This window comes from Hermetia illucens, chromosome 6 (assembly GCF_905115235.1).
Source record: "Hermetia illucens chromosome 6, iHerIll2.2.curated.20191125, whole genome shotgun sequence".
In the NCBI taxonomy this organism is placed as follows: Eukaryota; Metazoa; Arthropoda; class Insecta; order Diptera; family Stratiomyidae; genus Hermetia; species Hermetia illucens.
Window position 1 is genome coordinate 66,790,180 of NC_051854.1, and position 24,466 is coordinate 66,814,645.

Genomic DNA, 24,466 nt, shown 5'->3' on the forward strand with positions numbered 1-24,466 from the left:
TGGTAACAGACGCGAATCTGGTGTCCGGTTGCTTCTGACGGCTATCGCGGTTTCTGACAGACTTCCAACTTCAAGAAGTAATGGTGAAATGTTCGTGGATTTCTGCAACTTCCACTGCCTCATCATTGATGGCACATTGTTCGAGTACAGAGCCTGATTTTCAACTGTCAGTTGGCTTTCAACTGATCGACGCCGTACGAGCAATCAGATCGACGATTACGAAATCAGCAGTAGCTTTAGGAGTTGTCTTCTGGATGTACGTAAGAAGAGAGGCGCTGACATCGGTCTCGTAAGGGATAACCATCTGATGGTTGTTACGTTCGCTTGCGTGTTGCGTCTGTAACTTTTCCCAGGGTTGGGGAGCTACAACCCCGTAAGTTTAACATCGGCCGCTTGTACGACCCAGCTGTCCCTCGATAGTGGGAGATCTAACTCCGATATCGATCGAAATACCGAGAAGTGACAAAAGAGAATTTGTTATTGTGCTGGTCGGAAGATGCCGCAGATCTCAATGACTTCAGAACTTTATACTGCATTACGAAAAAAACTTGCATGTGATCGCCAATCCTTCAATGGCCTTGTGAAGCAAGTCAATGGTCGACTTCTCATCCACGATGATGAACAAATCAAGAGGTGGAAAGAACTCTTCATCATAGTTCTTAACCGTATTACATCTGGTGGGGTTCCTCCTTTCGTGGATGAAATGGCATGCGGATATTGACTGTTCCTCCTAGTAGAAGAGAAATCATTTCGGCCATCAATGCACTCAAACTGAGTAGAAATGCTGGGCTCGAGGCAGAGTTATTTATCGCTGTACCCGCAGTTACTGCAGGTTTACTACTTCCACTCATACGGAAATCCTGAAAATTCGAGACTTTTCCCAGAGAGTGGAAGAAGATGGATGAGCAGAGCACATGTTTTGAATGTGACAATTGGAGGGGTATCTGCGTGCTCCCTGCCATTTTGTTTTAGTTTTTTAGTCATTGGTATGTTAATATCAATTACTCCAGACAGACATGTGTATATGTAGGTATTTAGTGCATACTTGCTAATGAAGATAATGCCTCGTTGCCAGTCATCAGGCTGACTCGCTGCCCCACCCCTTGAGCATAAGTTGACGAAACGCTCTGTGTAATTTGTCGCCTCCACATTTAGTCAATTCGGCTGTAATTCAATCGGCTCCTGGCGACTTATGGTTTTTAAGACGATGAATTATTGCACTGACTGTTTCTTCCACGCTTGATGGTGATAGAATTTGTCCGTCGTCTTCAGTAGGCGGAACGTCCAACTCACCGATATTCTGGTTGTTCAGTACTTCATCAAAATACTCAACCCAGCGCACCAATATACCCATTCTGTCGGAAATCAAATTTCTCTTTGTCTCGAAGAGAATGAGCATCGAGGTGTACAAGGCCTCATCTCCAGGATATCTGCTAGCTGTGGTTATTGCGGCGCCCATTTCCCCTTTATAGGTGTTACGGAGGGCTTTGTTGTGGATCGCTTCAGTATTCACTCTCATCTGATCTTCAGAGGAGATTGTACGCGGTTTTGTAATTCGGGTTGGCGGCACTATGGGAACGAGATAGTCATCCGAGGTAAAATTTCGGAGGATTTTGAGGTCCAAAGCGGCGTCCGCCAGGGTTGTATCCTGGCCCCTACCTTCGATGTTACGAGGTAGGTTCATCCGCTCCACGGCAGAGTTTGAATGATGCATTTGGAATTTGGATATAGTAGTCCGTGTCCGCCGCTGAAAGTTTTCCAAATCGGTTTTCGTCCACGGCAATATTCCGAATGCATAAGCCAGTGAAGGCATAGCGACTACATTCAATGCGCTTATTTTATTCTTCCTTCCTTCTCCTACCAGTTTTACACGTCGCAGGAATTCGGACAGTAGAGCATCATACAAATGACCAACTCGAGCATGTGTTCCTTGCAGAATTCCTAGGTACTTGTAGAAATCTGTCTCGGTCATAGCTTCGATGTGGAGGTCACCAATGCTATGTCCGACATGCGGCCCGTGATGACCTTTGCGGATGGCTTGGATTCGACATTTGTCTAATTCAAATTCCATCCGAATATCACGGCTGTACACGTCTACTATTCGCAATAGACTTCTAAGATGGTCGTCAATATCTGCATACAACTTGATGGCATCTAAACACATCAAGTGTGACAGTTCGCACTTAGCAATAGGCCATACTTTATTGCAAAACCATGCCCTCTAGCATCATTCAGTAGCCATGAAAGGGGGTTCAGTGCCATGCAAAACCAAAGGGGACCCAAAGAATCCCCCTGGAAGATGCACCTTGCCCCTCCGTGTATGGATGGGTTCTGAGGTATTGGCACTCTCAGCTGGAAGCACTGATAAGGTTGTGCGCCACCTTTCATGACTGTCGTCAAAAATTTTATTAGCTTGTGATCAATGCGATACAGATGTAGGACATCGATTAGCCAGGTATGCGGAACGCTGTCAAAGGCATAATCGATATAGCAACTAAAGGGTTTTTTTTGGCCTTTAGTTGCTTCTCCTACAACTACCGAGTCGATTATGAGTTGCTCTTTGCAATCCTTTAACCCAACTCGACAGCCCTTCCGCTCCTCGGACAGAATGTTGTTGGTCTCGAGGTTCGCATTGATCCTTCCACTAATGGTGAACGTTGTGAATCTGTAAAGGGTTGGTAAGCAAGTAATCGCTTACGTCTGCGTGGTCCTGCACCATGTTCTTCTTAGGGATAAGGTAGGTAATCCCCGCAGTAAGGAAGGTTGGAAATTCCTCCGGCCGACTCATGACCTGATTTATGCTGCATGCCAACCGACTGTGTACGCTGGTAAATTTCTTATACCAGAAATTCTGCACCCCATCTAGATCTCCAGTTCTTGGCCATATATTGTCGCGAAACGGCTGCATTAGGTGGAGTAATGCTCCTGGTCGTCGTGGCGCCTCACGACTAGCGGTTTCAACGCCGTGCTGTTCATTACAGGAGCCCGACCCAGTCGACTTCCGCTGGTTATCCGTGTCGGACCTCAAATTCCTCCTTCTTCTCATTTTGGTGGTGCATTTTATCTCTAGCTGCAAGGTGTGGTGATAGCTTCCTCAGTGAATAATCTGCAGGATTGCAAACTTTCTGCATTCTCCTCACCTACCTCCCACTTCTTCTTTTTTTTCAGCCTTTGTCCCGTTCACAAGCGGGGTCGGCTCCTCGTGATCGGTTTCGAGATTTGCTTCTATCAAATGCCTGATCTGGATGCAATCGCGAGGCTTTTAAATCTCCATTCAGCGTATCAAGCCACCGTTGTTTCGGGACATACACTTAATTTATGGCTTGGGGAACACAAACTCTATTTGCGTTGGATTTTTTCCGTCTGTGGTAATGGCGTTGGTATTGTTTGTTCAGGCGTGAACACTTACATGTCTTCTGTCTGATTATGGCGCCAGAGCATCCAATCGTATTTTGGTTGGTCTACACTTTAGGGAAAAAAACGAAACAGTTGATAAATCTTTGATAGATGTACTCTTGAACCTCTCTCTTTATTAAAAAGAAAAATAAAAGTTATAAATTTATGCTCATATGTATATATCTTTTCATTAATTTTGTATTTTTTCATTTCAGGTTGCAGAGTCCATTGCGGACCTATTTTCGTTTCAGTTCATTTTTTTTAATTTTTTGTTTGAATAATTTTTGTTGATATTGAGAATATTGATTACCTCTCGCGGATGGTAATGAGGCGAACTACTTAAACCAATCTAATCGGCCAGGATGAAGGAGATGGTCGGCGGTTGCTGTGTATGTTCAGACGAGCGGGGGTGGCCGGAAAACCCACTTGTTTATTGCGATGGTCAAAATTGTACGGTAGCCGTGCATCAGGCATGCTACGGTATTGTTACCGTACCAACAGGACCATGGTATTGCCGGAAATGTGAAAGTCAGGAGAGGTCAGCTCGAGTCCGATGTGAGCTATGCCCATCGCGAGATGGGGCACTCAAAAAAACGGATAATCAAGGATGGGCACATGTCGTATGTGCCCTGTACATCCCGGAAGTTCGCTTCGGGAATGTGACGACGATGGAACCGATTATTTTACAATTAATTCCACCGGAAAGATATGCAAAGAGTTGAGTATTTTATATTTCATGAAAAAAAATATTTCATTGAGATTATTTTTTTAGCATGCTATATCTGCCAAGAGATTGGCAAAGGTAATCGCGCTACCGTCGGCGCTTGTATGCAATGCAACAAGTCGGGTTGTAAGCAGCAGTTTCATGTCACTTGCGCACAGGGATTGGGGCTCCTTTGTGAGGAAGCTGGCAATTATTTGGATAACGTGAAATATTGTGGTTATTGTCAGCATCATTATAGCAAATTGGTTAGTATAGTTGACCAACGTCTACTAAGAAAATATGGCAGAGATAGTTGTTTTGACATTTATTTTTTGCTTTTCAGAAAAAGGGCGGAAACGTTAAAACTATCCCACCTTATAAGCCTGTTACTCATGAATCCGCCTCCAGCGATGGAACCTTATCACCCGAAAAAGAAATAGATCCTGCTCCAACGGTATCGGCATCTGTTACTGTTAGCCTAAAGAGCAATTCTAGCCAATCGGGTAGTTCGTCAACATTAAACTCGTCGTCTTCGTCATCATCATCCTCGAAGCAACGTAAATCGGGTAGCAATAAATTAACAGGTTCTTCGTCATCTTCATCGACATCGAATAATGCTGGTGGTAGCTTAGGTGGTAGCAGTAGCGGGGCGAATATTGCCCCTTCGTCTTCGACGTCGGGTAGTAGTAAGAGTATTTCAAGTAGTTCGGGTAGCTCTAAGGATAAAGACAAACATAGCAAAAGTCTGAATAAGATATCGAGTTCAAGTAAGAACCAAGATAAGGAATCGTCATCGTCATCCACCTCGTCCTCAACTCGAGATAAATCGAAGTCTTCAAAGAGTAATAAAGACAGCAGTTTGAACATAGATCATGGAAGCGCAAGTGCTTCAGCTGTGTCATCTGCGACTATTTCAGCTTCTAATTTATCGATTGGAGTTAACCAGTCTCTCAGTAATAAAGACAATTTGGGTCAGAAATTTACAACGCACAATTTTACGGAAAGCGTTGTGATGAATTCGGAGTCAGTATTTGGAGGAAATAATGATAAACAGCCTTCATCTTCACCGAGTACGGGAAGTACGAATCCGTCGTCGTCATCTACTTCATCAAATCGTGATAGTAAAAGTTCATCGTCATCGAGTGGCGGTGGAAGCGGATCATCCGGAAAGAAGCGTAAAGCAGATTCATCGAAACTGTCTTCATCGAGTTCTTCCAACAATCTTAACAGTGCTAGCTCAACGGACGCGCTCGATTTAAACAAGTAACTAAGTTGAAATTATTTTGAATTGATGCCTTAAAAATTTATGTTAGTCATCCTTTGGCCCTCAGGGATATCATCAAAGATGTTTCGGTTACGTTGATTCCATTGCCTATGAATAAAAGACAGGATGTCGGCGGTAACGAAGGTAGCAGTGAGAAAATTTCGATTAGCAAAAAGGTAAGATTTATCGATTTCCGTTCTTTGTACGTATGGTAATTTGAAGATAATCAAGAATAAAGTGGAAAAATACGTGTCTGCACGCTAAATGTTGGCACCCTAACTGGAAAAAGGGAGGAACTCGCAAGAGCTGTTCGGAAAAGGCGCAATGATATTTGTGCTGTGCAAGTAACCCGATGGTCTGGTGCTAAAAGCTGCGACATTGAACGCGAACGCGGTAAATATAGCTATAAACCAGCACATATTCAATACGGTGTTGGCATTGGCATCTCAGAGGGTTTCCGATCGATTTGATGATCGGCTGATGAAGCTCACCATTATATTAGCTGATTGCACTATTCACTTCTTCAGGTCGATCTGATGCCAAGAAAGATGCCTTGTACCTCGATGAAAAGACTTGTAACGTGCCTGCTGACGATTATATCATCATTGCCGGCAACCTTAATGGTCATGTGGGTGAGAAGGCAGACGCTAATAGGTGCTATGGGGGAAAGGGGTTTGGAACGCGCAATGACTCTGACGAGTGTATAATCGATTTTGTGGACACGCATGATTTTGTACTTATGAATACATGGTTCATCAAACGATTGTCTCATCTTCCTACATTTTATAGTGGGAAGAGTAAAACTCAAATCGTCTATATTCTCATAAGACGCCGACATTTTACCACCGTCACTGATTGCAAAGCCGTTCCCTATAAGACCATCGCACCTCAACATCGGCCGTTGATTGCCGTCCTGTGAATCAAGCCACCGCTAAAACAGTGTGAGGAACCCACTGGCCCGCTGCGCATTAAATGGTAGTGATTTCGTGAGAAGAAAGAAGAAATGATCTCACTTATGCGATCACCAACGATTACGAGTGTGGAATCCATAAGGCGGCCTCTGCAATCGTCGTGGTCATCAAGCCAGATAAATGGTGCCTTAACCGAGATACTTGAATTTGAAATGACGATGTTAAAATGAAGATCCGTGAAAAGAAACGCCTCTACCACAAGTTTCTCGACGATAAAACACTCGCCAAATGGCAAATTTACAAGAATGGAAACCGGGAAGCGAAGTAAGTGGTCGCTGTCACCCGAGCGTCCCATTACAAAAATCTTTACAATAAACTGGAACCGTCCGATCGGGTTACTTTCCCATACCATGAAGATTTTTGAACGCATTCTTGACAACCGTATTCTCGAAATGGTTGAAATAATCGTGAATCAATTTGTTTTTGTCAAGAACTGCGGAACTACTGACGCAATACACGCTGCGCGGTTACTCATGGAGAAACACCGTGAGGCGCATCGCCCTTTTTACATTGCATTTCTGGATCTAGAGAAAGCGTTTGACCGTGTACCACACGAACTCATCTGGTATGCTCTACGACAACACTTAGTCCCAGAAGAACCTGTGCGCTGGGTTCAATTGCTCTACCACCATCCGAAAAGTAAAGTTCGAAGTGTGGGTGGCGTGTGTATCAAAACCGTTTCGTATCTCTGTTAGTGTTCATCAAGGAAGCGCCCTCTCACCCTGTTCTTGTTATGGCCACCGTCACGGGACATCCAACGTCCAGCACCCTATACACTGCTTTATACAGATGATGTTTTCCTAGCATCACATGGTAAAAATGATCTCGAGTAACTTGGAATGATCGCCTCATGCAACACGGTCTACAGATTGAATCTGAATAAAACTGAGCTTTTGACGAAAATTCCCCAAAGAGACAAAATCACAACTGGTGTTCTTTGTGATCGACGTATCAACGAACGTCTCACGAGAGAATTCATTTGTCAAGATTGGTGTGAACATCGAAGTCGATGGCAAACGATCAAAACAACGGTGGCTTGATACGCTGGATAGAGATTTAAAAACCTGGCGATTGCATTCAAATAAGGCATTTGATAAAATAAAATGGTGAAACCGATCACGACGAGCCGACCCCGCTTGTGAACGGGACAAATGCTTAAGAAAAAGAAAAAGTTTAACGGTTCCAATGTATCCTCAACAGAGTTTGCAACATTTGGCCGATTATTATCAGGTTGAAAAATCACATTGTCATGTTTTTTTTTTCAAATTCTGGCCATTTTATCTTCAACTTCTTTTTTTTCTTCTTTTTCTTCAGCCTTTGTCCCGTTCACAAGCGGGGTCGGCTCGTCGTGATCGGCTTCGCCATTTGGCTCTATCGAATGCCTGATCTGGGTGCAATCTCGAGGCTTTCAAATCCCCATCCAGCGTATCAAGCCACCGTTGCTTAGGTCTGCCTTTTGGTCGTTTACCATCGACTTCGATGTTCAGACCAATCTTTGCAAGTGAATTCTCGTTTGCACGAATTGCGTGACCATACCATCGAAGACGCCTCTCTCGCAACTTTTCCACGATCGGTGCAACCCTATAACGATCGCGGATATCCTCATTTCGGATGTGATCTAAACGTGTGACGCCACTAGTCCAACGTAGCATCTTCGTCTCCATTACCGCGAGACGCCGTTCATTGTCTTTTATGGTCGGCCAACACTCAGAACCATAGAGAGCGACTGGACGGACAACATTGCGGTAAATTTTAGATTTGAGACGTTCGTTGATACGTCGATCACAAAGGACACCAGTTGTGGAACGCCACTTCATCCAGGTTGCGTTAATGCGTGAAGCAATTTCATAACGCAGCTCTCCATTGGCTGATAGCGTTGACCCGAGGTATTTAAATCGCTCAGATCTGGGCAGATCACTGCCGCTGACAGTGATTGTGCCTGTTTCATGGGGATCGGTCGTCAAAAATTCAGTTTTGTTTAAATTCAATCTGAGACCGTGTTGCATGAGGCGATCATTCCATTTTTGAACAAGTTGCTCGAGATCGTTTTTGCTATCAGATGCTAGGAAAACATCATCTGCATAAAGCAGTGTGTAGGGCGCTGGACGTTGGATATCCCGTGTGACGGTGTCCATAACAAGGACAAAGAGGAGTGGTGAGAGGGCACTTCCTTGATGAACTCCAACAGAGACACGAAGCGGTTTTGATACACCCGCCATACTTCGAACTTTACTTTTCGGATCGTGGTAGAGCAATTGAACCCAGCGCACGAGTTCTTCTGGCACGAAGTGTTGTCGTAAAGCATACCAGATGAGTTCGTGTGGTACACGGTCAAACGCTTTCTCTAGATCCAGAAAGGCAATGTAAAGAGGGCGATGCTTCTCACGGTGTTTCTCCATGAGTAACCGCGCAGCGTGTATTGCGTCAGTAGTTCCGCAGTTCTTGACAAATCCGGCTTGATTCACGGTTATTTCAACGATTTCGCGAATACGGTTGTCAAGAATGCGTTCAAAAATCTTCATGGTATGGGAAAGTAACCGGATCGGACGGTAATTTGAACATTCTGCTGGGCTACCTTTCTTTTTCCATATTGGAACAGTGGTACTTTCTTGCCAGTCAGATGGTGTTCTTCCTTCCTGAATAACCCGGTTAAAGAATTCACTGAGCCACGGTGTTGGGTCCCAGCTCTTCGCATTCCAGAGCTCAGATGCGATGTCGTCAGGTCCTGTTGCTTTCCCCGATTTCATTTGTTTTATTGCCTCCTCGACTTCAGTTGCGCTGACTGGTGGAACTGCTCCAAATGTCGGCAAAGATTGTGGAAGTGGAGGATGAGCAAATTCTTCAGTTGAAATCTGCTCGAAGTATTCTCGCCATCTATCCGTCGCGGCTCGACGATCAGTAAGCAAAGTACCGTTCTTGTCATTAACACAACAGAAATGTTCGATATCCTGTGTGCGTTCATCACGGCTTTTAGCTAGTCGGTACAGATCTCTCTCGCCATCCCGAGTGTCCAGTTTATCGTAAAGATTTTTGAAATGGTTCGCTCGAGTGACAGCGACCGCTTTCTTTGCTTCCCGGTTGGCATTCTTATAAATTTGCCAATTAGCAGGCGTTTTATCGTCGAGAAATTTGTGGTAGAGGCGTTTCTTTTCACGGACCTTCATTTCAACATCATCATTCCAAAGCCAAGTATCTCGGTTGATGTACCGCTTACCCGGCTTGGTGACCCCGAGGGTTGCAGAGGCCGCTTTGTGGATCGTGTCTTTCATTTGGTTCCATGATTCTTCCACATTCGTAATGGTTGGCAATCGTATGAGTGAGACCGTTTCTTCGTTCTTCTCACCAAATCGCCACCATTTAATGCGCGGCGGGCCAGTGCGTTCCTCACGCCGTTTTATCGGTGGCTTAATTCGCAGGACAGCAATCAACGGCCGATGTTGAGGTGCGATGGTCTCATAGGGAACGACTTTGCAATCAGTGACAGTGGTAAAATGTTGACGTCTTATGAGAATATAGTCGATTTGCGTTTTATTGTTCCCACTATAAAATGTGGGAAGATGAGACAATCGTTTGATGAACCATGTATTCATAAGTACAAGGTCATGGGTGTCCGCAAAATCGATTATACGCTCGCCACCTTCGTTGCGCGCTCCGAACCCCTTTCCCCCATGGCACCTGTTACCGTCTGCCTTTTCACCCACATGACCATTAAGGTCGCCGGCAATGATTATGTAATCGTCAGCAGGCACGTGACAAGTCTTTTCATCGAGAAGTTGCCAGAAGGCATCTTGCTCGACATCAGGTCGGCCTGTCTGTGGTGCATACGCGGTGAAGAAGTGAATAGTGCGATCAGCTGATATAATGGTGAGCTTCATCAACCGATCATCAAATCGTTCGACTTCTTTAATGGCATCACGGAAACCCTCTGAGATGGCAATGCCAACACCATATTGAGTGTGTGGGTTACCAAAATAGAGAAGTTTGTAGCCATTTTTACCGCGTTCGCGTTCAATGTCGCAGCTTTTGGAACCAGACCATCGGGTTTCTTGCAGAGCGCAGATGTCAATGCACCTTCTCCGAAGGGCTCTTGCGAGTTCCTCGGTCTTTCCAGTTAGGGTACCAACATTTAGCGTGCAGACACGTATTTCTTTTGTTCGTTGTGTGCGGACTAACTTGCTTACGTCCTGACGCCGTCCATGCGTCAAGAACCCTTGCCCATTTCTCGACAGGACCGGGGCCCGTCCTGCCGCGTCGACTGAGGTGGACGCCCTAGCATTTCTCCGAGGCCTGTGACTTAATCCGATCATCATGTTTGTAACGACATTCTATGCATTTTCTTGGTCGACCTGTCGCGGGGCCTGTCACCAAGAGAGATCAGGTAGGATTTAGCATAGTGGAATAACTCCAACTATACTCTATTTATCTCTTTCCCTGATCTCAGCATTTTATTTTTGTTTTACTGAGGATAGTACAGAGTACGTTGCCTCAAACCCTCCTCCTTTACCTGGGCTTGGGACCAGCATACTATGTTAATAGCATGGCGGAGTTCCATTTTATCTTCAACATAATAATAATAATCGTTGGCGCAACACTCCAATTGGATCAGGGCCTTGAAGTGTGTTAGAGCACTTCATTCAAGACTGTAACGTGGCACTACAGGATTATAGTACCTTGTAGGATACAATGTGGTGAGCGTTGCGCTCGTTCGAGATTATTACCCTGATTTGACTCAGATACTCATTCACAGCTGAGTCTGACTTCTGTACGACAGCCTTGTGCTCTAACTATTCAGGCATTTGGACACTTAAGTTGTTGGTAACGCTTCCCCGTAATGTTTTCGTTCAGATGTGATGTGGAGCTGATAGTACACGACACCTCTCTGATCACACCAAATGTAGAGAATTTGTTTCGATTCGTGAATATTCGGCTTGCCGTTAATGTTGGTCCTTGTCTGAGGCAACCACATGATTTTTTTCGCTTGGAGTTTTCATAGCGGACCCACTTTTCATTGTCAGTAACGATGTGATTTCCTTTCTTTTTTGCTGTTGAAATAGCTGTTCACATGTGAAAAAAAAGTCTTTCCACGTCTCTCGGCTTTAGTTTGTATGGTATCCAATCTATCTATACAATTTCAGTTGGGTCTTATTATTTCAAAATTCTCGAGCCTCATAGTTTGCCTCGAGAGAACTTTACGTCTCCATAAGTTCGTATAGAAGTTGTATATGTTAGTTTTGTAGATGTTTCTCTTTATTGCGACTCTTTTCCGACTCCGAAACGTGTCTTTTTTTTCACTCTATTTAAAATCACTTTATTAATGGTCCTAACCAAAATGTTATCCTCATTCATTTGTGCTTATCATCACATTTAATTCTGTGCATGTGATAAGCTCATAGTAGCGTGACAAATACAAGCCAAAAACGAACATCCATGGTGAATGGGATTCGAACTCAGAGCAATGAGATTCAGAGGTTGACGCTCTACCCCCTCACTTTGGGGTTAATCACTCTATGTCCACTGGCTTCCAACTAGACAGTGTTCTTTCTACAGTTCGTTATTAAGATCGCTTTCCCATCCGCCAGGGTCAGCTCGGACTTTACCGTTTTTGCTGTGTCCGTCGCATAGACCTCTACACTGTCTTGGTGCTTTGCTTTAACAACTACAGTCAGGTCATCGGCAAAGCTTACAGTCTTCTACTGGGACGGGAAGAACAGGCACCCTATTATACATGATATTCCGTAGCAGCGGGCCCAGAACCGGCGTACTCTTTGGGGGGGATCGTCCGTCCCGTACTAGAAAGTTCTCTCTGAGTGAAGCAAGGAATTTCGACCCGAACAGGTTTTGTCGCTGAACATTTCGACGGCGAATAAGAATTTTTCACTTAGAATTTTTTTCAAATTGTATGTATTGTATTATGTGAGTTCAAATTCTTTGATGACGCAGAGTCTTTCACCAGCATAATGTTGGGGGTGTGCTAGATATGGATGCAGAATTGTTTAGTAATGCGGTAAAATGTAACCGAACAAGTAATATATGCCGCAAAAAATTGTTATGGTTTTAAGGGCCAGTTATCTTCAAGTTTAAGGACTATTATCTTGTCCGTATATCATAAATATAAAATTGTTCGTTGTACTTTAACTTTACGTACATGAGTGTGGTAAGTATATCCATTCAATCGAAAACATTGGAATTTAATAAGGATTTGCTTTGCACGTTGCATGAATTTGATAATAAAATTGTAAATCAAGTAAAAATTTTGCTCATCTTACGGTCCATAGAACATTTTTTTATTTGCAAAGAAATAACTAATTAAATTTAAAATAGTTGCCTATATTAATAGGTATATTGTTGCCATTTACTCCTTGGTGGGGTACAGCATGTCAACCACACTTCAAGCCATCTTTTGCGCTTACTTGAAATGCCCTTCAGCTCTCCCAACCACTTCCGGAGATGCTTCCTCCTCTCAAGTGCCTTTGAGACGATCCACTCGTCGATCATCTTGGGAGAATGGACTACACTTCATGACCTAGCCCACAATGCAATTGTTGTCCTTCCTTAATGTGTGACCTATCCATTGCCTGCCGATCACATTGCGTATAAGTTCGTTTGCGAACTCCGATGATACGACGCAGACAGGTGTTGAGTAACAATGGAGTTAATTTTCCATGTGCTATTCCCATATAGCAAGACCGGAAGAACACTAGCACAGAACAGTATCAACTTGATGTTGCTGTTGCGATAACTGGATTTCCAGATTTTAGACAGGACAGCAAAAGGGGATCTAGCGGGGATTCGTTGGGCAGCATCCAGTTCGATGCAACCGTCAAATTGATCGACGCCTTCGATGTTCTGTCCATTAATGTAGATAGGGAGAGTACGACGACCCATTGGACTAAAAACCTTGGTTTTGTTGGTGTTTATCTTCAGTCCAACTCTACTTCCTTTCTTTCCAAATTGAAGAAAGATGCCATAGTCCATTAAATTCCTCCACGTTTTCCGGACAAAGTAACATGAGGAATATCATCGATTATAAGAAGAAATAATATCGGTGGCAGGATGCAACCCTGGCAGACTGCTTTGGACCTCAAAATCCTTCGAAATTTTACTTCGGATCCAGAGCGGCAAACAGCATGTTTGCTGTCGATCTAGTTTCCAGATGTTCTTTGATGAGAGAGATTTATTTTAGCGATTATCTCTGCAACAGCAGGGAGTTCGCAGATACCCCCAATTATCACCCTCAAAACGGGTGCCCTTGTTTGGAATCTCAACGATCATCCCTTCTTCTACTCTTTGGGAAAGGCCTCGGATTCCCAAGATTTCCATACGAGTAGTAGTAGCAAATCTGCAGTAACTGTAGGGTAGACGGTCAAGCCTAGCGGTTTTACTCCTTTTGAGAGCATTGACTGCGGGTTAAGAAGGCCTGTATAGCCTTCTACACCTGCAAGAGGAACTTTGCAAAGAAATGGGGTCTCCGGCCGAGGATAATTCTCTGGATGTACACAGTGATGGGCGTCCTATCCTAAAGTACGGCTCTATTGTATGGTGGGCTTTGAGTAAAAAGTACAATAGTACGAAGATTCGAAGAACCGCGGGTGCATGTGCTACCGCGGCCCTACATTCCTACCCGGCAAATCCTGTCAATGTACTTGTAGGCCTTCTCGCCCTAGATCTCCACATTAAATACGTTGTAACGTGCAATCTGCAAACTACGCGAGCCCGGATGCTGAACAGCGAAGCGCTACGGCCATAATAACATCCTAGTCGAAGTACCTCGGGAAACCTCAACTTCACGAGAAATTTTGTTGTGAACTCAATCAGGGCAGAGTGGAAGACCGGCGGCATGTTGCAAGGGTATGATACAGTATTCTTCACCGACTAATCAAAAATGGTCTGTGGATTCGGTGCGGGAGTTTTCTCGAAATGTGTATCCGAGTCGTACGGTCTCTCAAGTTTCGCCAGCGTATTCCAAGCGGAAGTTCTGCCGGTACCGATCCGAGCCTCAAGCGTGCCATATTCATTCTGATCGACAGCCAAACGGCCATTAAGTCCTTGTATTCAGTGGATGGGGCAGTGCAGGAGGGGTTCCCCGTCATAGAAACATCGAGGGGAATGAGCGGGCTGGCGGACTGGCCAGTCGGGTACAGTCTGCGTCTCGCTGGCAACTGTCATGGGTGGAATCTACTTGCACTACTTAGCAGCCGCGGACCTAGATAGCGAAGGCTCACCACCTGTGCCAAGTCGCATGATCGCGAGAGTTTTTGTGTCAGACGCGTGCAAATGCACACAAGATTACGGCGGTCTGCACGGGGTATGGGCCTATAAAGGACCATGCCGCCAGACTTGGCATACTCTACAATCCGGATTGGCCAAGCTGCGGAAAAGAGGGGGAAACCCTCAAGCACTTTCTTTGCGATTGCCCAGCTCTAGCTACAGTCAGGCTACAGACACTAGGTAAACCGTTCTTTGAGGACATCAGAGCGACCTCTAGTTGCAGGGTGGAAGAGCAGCTTTCCTTCTTAAATGCTATGGGATGGCTCTGAATTTGTGAGCCGGTTGGACTTTACTTCCTAGGTCTCAAAACGGTAGTCACTGTCTTAGGAATTTGTGGCATCAAAGCGGCACGCCACAGCGCTAATTCGGCTCCTCGGAGCGGCCACTGATGCCTACCTACCTTCAGTTGCTCGTCATCGTGGATAAGAATTCGATCATTGACGTTCTTCACAGGGCTATCGAAAGAATTGCGATCACATGCAAGCTCTTTCATGATGAGGTATACACTTCTGAAATCATTGCGTTCTGCGGCATCTTTCGCCTCCCTGACCAGAGCGCAATAGCAAATTCTCATGAGATTTCGCTCGATATCGGAGTTCGAACGAGTCTTCTGTTCATGGACCTGCTTCCTCGATTCCGCAGTTTGCCAGATCTTGTGACGCCCCTTCAGGACGGTTACCGACGAACTGTGTAGCACTCGAGACAAGAGCATTTTTGATGACGGCCTCATCGATATTATCAGATGGATTACTCAGTGTATCTGCTTTCCGATCAGCAAAACAGCCTTTGCACTATCGAGCAATAGCTGGATCATACAAACCGCCAAAGTTGAACTTGGAGGGGGGGGGGGGAGCTGTAGCGCTCCAACCCTACGAGAAGTGGCAGACGCATTAGGCAAACGAAATTAAGTGACCATAAGGTGGTAGCTCTTTTCTAGGCCGATTTCAGCGCCTCTCTTGTTGCGCATATAAAGGAGAGAACTCTTAAATCTACTACTGATTGCAAAGTAGCCGCACGATGTCGGCCAGTTGAAACCCAACTGATCTTATGGCGGGCACTGTGCTCGAACAATGTGCCACCAATGACGAGACGGTGGAAGTTGCAGAAATTCACAAACCTCCACACACAAACTATTAGCGTTGCATTCGTCAGGTCCATGCTTCTCCATCACATGTCCGAGTAAGGTATTGTCAGAGTCCACCTTTCATTCAGATTGCTCATTACGATCCCAATTTTACCTTTAAAAAAACCCTCCCCAAACTCGTAGAAAACATCCTTCTCCACTATATAGGAAGTCTCGGTTGGTGCATAGCATTGTACAATTGAAATGCTCTATAATCTGGACCGGAATCCTGCAGTTAGACGTCTTGTCAGAAACCGGCTCCAGCTCCAGAGAGCGCGCCTTGTGGTAGCTGTCAGATCTGCTACCACTTGGCTTTTCAGAGTATAAAAGCACATTACCGCAAGAGGGAGAGTAGTAATCTCCCACCATCTTACTTCGTTTAGGCCCAGAATGTCCAGCTTATATCGTTGGAATTCCATGAGAGTGCGTTTTCCATATCCAAAGGTCTTCACCCTATCCAAGGCGTTGTTCACGTTTCGGTAGCAATGAAGTTTCAAAATTTGTAGGCTGCTTGCCTACAAATTGCTATCCCTTCCAGTCGTCTGTTGCGACAAGCAGAGAATACTTTAAGTGTATTTTTAAGCTCCAGTTCATAGGGCGCAATAATTTTTTGCAGTAAGGTTTTCAGAATTTAGTTTTATATAAACTGCTATACTATATCGAATAAATTGTGGTAGTGTGAAAAATTATTGCAGACTTAGTCTGGACAATAACTGCAGTTCTGGTCTGGTAAATTGCCGTCAACATATTTAGCCTGACAAATTACTGAAGAAGTAATCTGGGAAATTTCCTGTGTCATGACTGATATGCTTTAGTAAGAAACTCCAGACATCCCAGCTTTGTGTCGAAGTCCATCAATTCGATATCTCTAAAAGCTGCCTGGCGTCTTGGCCTACGCTATCCCTCCATCTGAAGCAGGGTCCACCACATCCTTTTCTACCATTTATATTACCCTTATAGACTTTCCGGGCTGTATCATCCTCACTAATACGGACTGAGTGACCCGTCTACCACAACCTATTGAGTCGGATTTTATTCTCAACCTGACGGCTCATCGCTCATAAATTTCGTCGTTAAATAGGCTACGGAATCGTCCATATTCCTGTAGGGGGCCAAAAATTCTTCTCTTGAACGCGGTCAAGAGTTCGCAATTTTTTTTGTTAAGAATGCAAGTTTCCGAATACATGAGGACTCGCAAGGTCATTGTTTCGCACAGTAATAGCTTTGATCTTACGTTGAGACGTTTCGAACGATGATGTAGATGATGTTTTCCTAACGTTTCAAAACAGAGCAACTTGTCCAACAATGGAGTGATCGCCTCATGTAACACGGTCTGCCTGACTGGTGAGTACTGAGAAATTTAAATATCTTGGATTAATGCTAGCATCAAATGGTGAACTGCATTTCGAAATTATGCTTCAGCGCAACTTGGATGAATTTAATTTTGTTAAATCAACGCTTCAACGAGCTTTTCAAATAAAAAATTGCTGTCCTGTCAGCTGGTTGCAACAACGATGGCCTGATACGCTAGATGGTAATTTGAGAGCTTCTCGACTCTATCCAGATCAGGCCTATGATCGAGCAAAGTACCGCAATCGATCAAGAGAACCTACCCCGATTCTGAATAGGATAAAGGCTAAACGGGAAGTAGAAGAAGACGATCTTATTACGCAACAAAAGACGAATTTCGGAAAAACAGATCTGGAAACTTTCGATTCTGGAGGAGCTGACGTCAGAAACCATCGCACGCTCCCATAACCATCCACTATGTGTCGATAAAATCTTGGGTTGACTGTGACTTAAAATGGTCTTAAAAGTAAAGGTGCCAAAAGGGCAAACGTTGAAAGCTGCCAAAAAATACCGCTTCAAGGGTGCGACCGAGTATTTGGCTATATATGTATAACATCGGTTCATATCCCAGGTTTCACGGTGAATATTTCATTCAAATTGATAATGCGATGCAGTTCAAGTCGATCATTTTCAATAAACTTTTGCGCAGCAAGCGAATGCCTCTGAGAGGGCGAACGACTCCCTACTGCCAGTTATTTATGCATACATTGACCCTGAAGAGATTGTGATATCAAGTTGTCATCTGTTAATTGTGCTCTCTGTTCACCGGGACGTTGGAGGCACCTGGCCCTAACATTGTATTTCGTTCAAGCATGGTTACAAATGGTGTCGATTATGGCCTCTTACGAGGACTGAACGCGTTACAAGATGACGGCTTGGACAAATAAGCTAGTGTTTCTTGGAGTTGAGGTTAGGGAACGCTTCTGAAAAGCACGACAGATTACAACTTGATATCTCGTTCACTCTGGTAAACGAGCTTCAAAACAATCCAGTCACCCCTCATTTCTTCGATGATATTCTATGATCTATTAGCACACATTCCTAATTTGTTCGATATTTTCGTTTGTTACTTCCGCTGACGGACCATTTCAATTTGATTTATCAAAATATCATTTTTAAAACGAGAAAATTTTTCGCGCAAGGAAATTCTTCTCAATGCGTCATCTTTTAGGCTATTTTTAACATTTCATTATTTTTGAATTTTCGCGGGCAGAAAATAGGATTTTAATAACCCATTTCAATAGTCCAATTGGCGAACGAACATCCGCTTTGTTCATTTTCTGGAAAATATGTCAGATTCCCAGGCCTTCCGGATAAATGGCAATAGTAGCTATGCAGAAACTACAGGAGCTGCGAGGGAAATCATCAAAACCGAGTTTCTGATTTCGCCGAAGGTGAGACTTGCCGTACTTTCCTTTCTGCCTGGCTGCACGGTAGGCACCAAATGCAAGCTTTCTGTGAAGACTGCTGCTGTAATAATATCTACCGCGGCGTGGATTTGCCGGCCCGTCGAAGAAACTTCGTTGGACCTAGCGGTGAGGTTGCACAGGCTACATATAAATACAAAAATAAGAAGTGTACACTCGCCGCAAGAGCCGGTGTTTTTGGGTTTCGCTTCTTCGGTTGTTTTGGTGCTCCACTGCACTCCACTCTATCGATGGTCACTGAGTAAAAAGGCGCAGTAGGATCCGTGCAACCCGTTGCCATGCGCGTACCATCTTTATGGCGCAAGAGCTTTGAAGTGTGGTTCCGCCAATTCAAGTGACAATTGTGCTCGTCTTTGACGCGTTGAAGCAACGCTCATACGAAATGTTAAAGTAACACCTAATACGGCATCTGCCACAAAATATACCACCCCTTGCGCTTTTGCAACAAAAAACTAAAACTGTCGGTATCCCTGGCGTCAGCTACCCGAAGCACAATACCACGTCGTTTTTTCGTTTACCCATTCCTGAGGAGATGCAACTATTTGATTGATACAGGTGCTGAGATTTCTGTTCTCCCTGTATCCAAGTACCATCGATTAACACCCACCTAAAATTGGCGGCAGTCAATTCATCGCCGATCGGCACTTATGGTCAAAGGCAAGTTTGGGACTTCGACGAACGTATTCGTGGCATTTCATTATATTGGACGTTAGCACTCCCATTTTGGGCGCATACTTCCTGTGCCACTATGGTTTGTTAGAGGATCTGCAGTGCAGGTCTTTCATTGTTCCCACAACCAACCTTACGTCATCAGGGACGATCTGCACCTGCCCATCCGACACTATCCATTATTTTCGAAGACGTTGCCGACCCCCGCGTTCATGCAAAAGTATCGCAACATAGCCACCGAGCTTAGCTTCTCCGAGCCAGTAAAGCATGATGTGCAGCACCACATCAACATCACCGGTTCTCCTATCTTCTCTAAGTTGCGTCCACTGCCACCACAGAAGCTCGCTGTTGCGCGGAAAGAGTTTGACGAGCTCCTCAAGTTGGGTATATGCAGACTCTTAAAAAGCTGTTGGTCTTCGTCACTCCACATGGTCCCTAAACCAAGCGGCGACCTTGTGGCGACTATAGACGTCTAAACGGACCGGACCGATATCCCATTCCGCTCATACATGATTTTGCGCATTCCCTCGCTGGTAGCCGTATTTTTTCTACCTTGGATCTAGCATCCAGCCGGACCCGGACAAGGTGCAAGCAATTGCGAGTTTTCCGCGTCCCAAAACTTAAGGATCTGAGAAGGTTCTTAGGCATGCCAACCTTTTACTGTCGTTTTTTGCCGAAGGCTGGCCATGATCAATCGATCCTTAGCAATTACCTGTCCGGACCGAAAACCAAAGACACACGACTGATTGAGTGGTTCACAGCCGCTATCCAGGCATTTGAATTAACCAAGCAACAGCTGGTGGACGCCACACTTCTGACATTTCCTCAACAAGATGCATCTTTAGCCGTTTTCGTCGGTTCCTCAGACGTCGCCATATGCTCTTCACTAAAAGATGAACCAAACCTGGCAGCCGTTGAGGTTCTTCTCCAAACAGTTGAATGCCGCCTAACAGAACTACAGTACCTACAATCGTGAGTGAGTCACATATCTCGCAATAAAATACTTTCGCTATTCCCTAGAAGGCAGTGTTGCTCACAGTGTTCAAGGGCCACAAGCCTCTTACATTTGCATTAAAACAGAAACGTCGTCAACTCAGACACCTGAGCTTCATAAGCCAAATCATCTCTGGCATCCAACACGTGTCTGGAAAAGACAATGTAGTTGCCGACGCTTTAACGCGCATTGAGGAGGTCAAGATCCCCGCCCCGGAGACGAAGAAGGACGACGCAGTTCTTGAGAGCCTGAGGAGTAATTCCAAATACAGTTTCACGGAGTTCCTGATTTTCGGCTCGACCTCTACATTATACTGCAAGACCTCAGAAAAGGGACCAAGGCCATATATTCTGGCCGTTTTTCGCAAGCGAGTATTTAACGCAATTCACGATCTGGTGTACCCAGGCATCCGGACAACGAATCGGTTAGTCATTGCGAAATATTTTTGACCATCCATGAACAAGGATGTCGAAGCCAGACAGTGCATCGCATGTCAGAAATGTAAAACTTCGAAGCATGTGAGAAAAAAAGTAGGTGTGTTCCTCAGGTCGACGATTTCAGGTAGATCTCTGTTGCTTCGATAGGTTCACGCGGTGGCCTGAGACGATTCTCTCAAAAGACATTATGGCACATCATGTGCCGAGGCCCTCCGTCAAGAGCAGATTCCAAGCTTTGGTGTGCCGGCGATCATCATTACTATCCAGGGAATGTATTTGAACCCTTTCTTTTCTCAGAGTTAGGCAAACTCCTTGGCTTCAAACGTCATCAGACAAAGGCCTACCACTCTCAGTCCAACGGGATGCTTGGAATATGGCACAGGACACTAAAGGCTGCTATAATGGCACAAGACGATCCTTCCTTTTCACAAGTCCTGCCTCTCATCCTACTTGGACTACGGACAATCAGCTGCGAGGAGTTTGATGCAAACACCGCGGAATTTGTATACGGGGAGAACCTGAGACTCCCCAGCGTCCCAGTTCTCGAAGTGCGGTTGAGCATAAATCCAACTGGTCTGTTGCGCCTACTCAGAGACGCCGTGAGTCGGATCAAACCACCGCCACCCACCAACCATGCGAAAAACGTCGCCAGCCTACTCAGCGATCTTGAGTCGTGCAAACAAGTTTTAACCGCTAGATCTGACCACGAGGCTATCTTCTTCTTCGAGCTGCAGTCGACAAGAGCGGATGGGTTTTGTTAGCGATGAGGACATTTCCATTGAGTGGGAAAGTATGCCTTCTACAGATTTGTCCGTAGGGAGATATGAGTTTAGTAAGGCCTCGGCCGCGATCTGATGGCTCATGATCACGGGTGGGTTCGAAGTCTGCTTTCTTACCATTTAGAGAGTTCAATCCATTGCTTTTATTCATGTTTTTTTGGCGCCCTTAGTGTAGTAGTAATTTTCTACAGGCTCCCCCACTACGATAAGGTAGTGCCCGAGTGGGACGACCTGAGTAGTGCCCGAGTGGGACGACCTGAGTAGCGCCCGAGAAAACTTCCAACAACCCAATACTCATATTCTCATCATGGAGGATTTAGGGCCACTGGTGTCCGATCAGCAAGGTAGCTAGCTTTCGTACTATTGAATGACAGCTGGATCATATTAGTCTCGGTGCTGAAAAGAGTTCCAAAGCCGCCCCTTCATTATCACCATTATCATCAATGGCGCAACAACTGGTATCCAGTCTTGTTTTTCTACCTTAGTAACTGCTTTTCCACGCATTAAGTGATCGCAAATCACAACCACAACCCAGTCGTATTGCGCTCATAAATTTCGTTTTTATGTAAGCTATTCTGTTTGCTCAAAGTATGATATGCGCAATGTTTATATAGGGTTTATGGGTCCAGGAGATAGTATTAAAAGAATGATAGTTTGGTTAAACTAAAAGTATTTTATTGATTTAACGCGCTTAAAGTATTACGTACGTACAGGATGATGGTGTGAATAGCTACTGATGTTTTAATTACAATGCATTCTATTTATATCCTAAATCTAATTACCCCCACGCGCTCGCATCTATTGCTAGGTACATGCTGTACTTGCGTGACCTACTTACTCATGGTTTTCCCCCCGGGGGCTGCCCCGCAATGACCAGATGTGATTGTCTGGGGGTTCCCCATACTTAATGAGCGTCGCTCTAATTATACTCTACGTACCACATTTATATGATATACACAAAAGTTGATTGGAATACATAGGGATTCTGCCGAAAAGGAAACAGACCAAGGTAACCGGTAGACATTTCGAATGAATTTCGGTTCATCCAATGAAAACGTGGTGGGGAGACATTTCAACTGATCCTCCAGTTTGATTTGGTGTCTAGCATTGAGGAAGCATATCAGCTCCCCGGCTCTGTATAAGTAGACTCCGATGAGTTTATTATTTAATAGTTTTTGGAATGTTTTTTGAAGAGCGAGGACATGAGTTTTGGACTCATTTAGATCTTTCTTGCTACGACTACGAAGAATCAGTGTCCTAGAATCTGACGGATGATTGCAATCAATCTCCAATTTTTGGTAGAAACAATTTCCATCAACTAGCGAAAAGTCAGTTAAAATTCAAATTGTCAAAAAGGGAAGCTAATTTAAATTAGTTAAGCAGGTAGATCGCCAGCTTCAACTGTAATTCTTAGTTTGGTTAGAATGATGCTGCATACTTCCTAGGTGACTATCAGAATCCCTGGAAATATGTACCAAAGTGCTGAGCAACAGAAGTAAAATATTTGTCCTCGAAGCTCTGGTTTCACGTATGACTACTCATAACAAGTCAATTAACGTTAAAGGTCATTTTACCGTAATAAATCATCCTTCCAGAAACCGAGGCTTGTCGAAAGGTCATCAAATCACTATTCATATCCCTAAACAACTTGTTGAGGAAACTAGGCCATTGTTGACCTTGTACGGTAATTCTCAAACTTACACCATAAACGCAAAAATTAACCGTCTTTCAAGGAATCAGTTTGTTATTGCACCGTGAAAAGGAAGCAAAACGGTAGATCATGAAAAAATATACTCAAGCCATAAAAAGAACAAAACCATGAAAGGTGTGTTTACTAAAATACAGGCAAAGGGAAAAAATAAAACAAGGTGTGCGCGCATGTGCGATGTCCCGTGTGTAGTCGCCTTGTTGGCCGTCATCTGCAACCGCGTTCAGAGCTTATCCTGTTTACAACGTCTACTTCCTTTCGGCCTTCTGCGTATACATCGGTGTTGAATTAAATCGAATTGTCGTTGCAGTGCAACTCTCTGGCAGGATTATTGAAAAAGGGAATCCTTACCCTTTTAGTTTGTCGGAACAAGGCGCAACAGTACTTTGTCTACTTTAAAGGTCCATTTAGACGATGGATTTTATGAGACCATTTCTCAGTTTATATTCGGTTTGAATAACCTTTGTTTTTCCATATGAATGTATTCTGTGGAAAATGAATGTGGAAATGAAGATATTCCTTTACTCTTGACTGTACACTCCCGTCTTAAGCTTTTTGAAATTTTCCAAAAACAACAAAACCAGTCCAACCCTCCAATTTCCTTTCTAAAGATTTCTCAGCAGATTCAATTTAAAAATACCAGGAAACATATGAGTGGAAAATGCACGTGTGAACGCAGCTTAATAATCCGCATCTGATCATAAAAAAATTATAAATTTCCTTTTCTACCTGCCAATGTGGTCGATCTTTTTCTTGATCTTCCTTTCAAGTGAAGGAAAGGACCCTTCATCGACAATCGTCTTCGCTGCAGTCGTTAAATCTCGGGGCACTTTTTCTCGGAATACATTTTGACTCTCTATTCCGGGATCCTGGTCGTTGGCAGGACGTTAACAAAATCATGTACCTTTTCACTACAGTTGACAACAGAAAAAGGCATTTTTTTATTTTATTCAAAATAGCTCAGAATCCCGTGAAATATCTTATGAGAAAAACAGACATTAACGGAGTTAAATCTATCGTTAATTAAGGAATTAAGGGAGTTAAACCCTTTTGCAATTTGAAATTGTTGATATTAACATATGGATAGTTGTTGATTTGAATATATGGACATTGTATTATAATTTAAAAGTTAATTGTATTGTTTTTATTACCAATGTGGTATGGTCTCTCAATTTTTTCGTACTCATTGTGAAAATTGAATACGAGGGTTGATTTTTTTTACAAAGATATTGAGCGTCATTTTTAAGCCTTCGACTGTAGTATCCTTGCACGCACCTCTCCGTACGTGTATGTTTGTTAACCACGATCCTGTTTTCACTGACGGTCATCAGTAGTGGAAATAAGCGGCGAAAGTGAAACGTCTGGCGTGTTGAATCA

The 24,466-nt window shown here is 44.2% G+C and overlaps 1 protein-coding gene across 7 annotated transcripts in view; it reads left to right on the forward strand.

Moving 5' to 3' along the window:
• Nucleotides 1-24,466, forward strand: part of LOC119660202 (protein AF-10) — a 77,531-nt gene that overhangs the window by 7,984 nt on the left and 45,081 nt on the right. For 6 of the 7 annotated variants that reach the window (XM_038068629.1, XM_038068632.1, XM_038068634.1 and 3 more), the window contains exons 2-5: nt 3,612-4,113; nt 4,169-4,365; nt 4,443-5,362; nt 5,413-5,539. In XM_038068629.1, the coding sequence (XP_037924557.1) occupies nt 3,759-4,113; nt 4,169-4,365; nt 4,443-5,362; nt 5,413-5,539 (1,599 nt within the window). In that variant the 5' untranslated portion in view covers nt 3,612-3,758. The remainder of the gene's footprint in view (nt 1-3,611; nt 4,114-4,168; nt 4,366-4,442; nt 5,363-5,412; nt 5,540-24,466) is intronic. The other variant, XM_038068631.1, reaches the window with a different exon arrangement.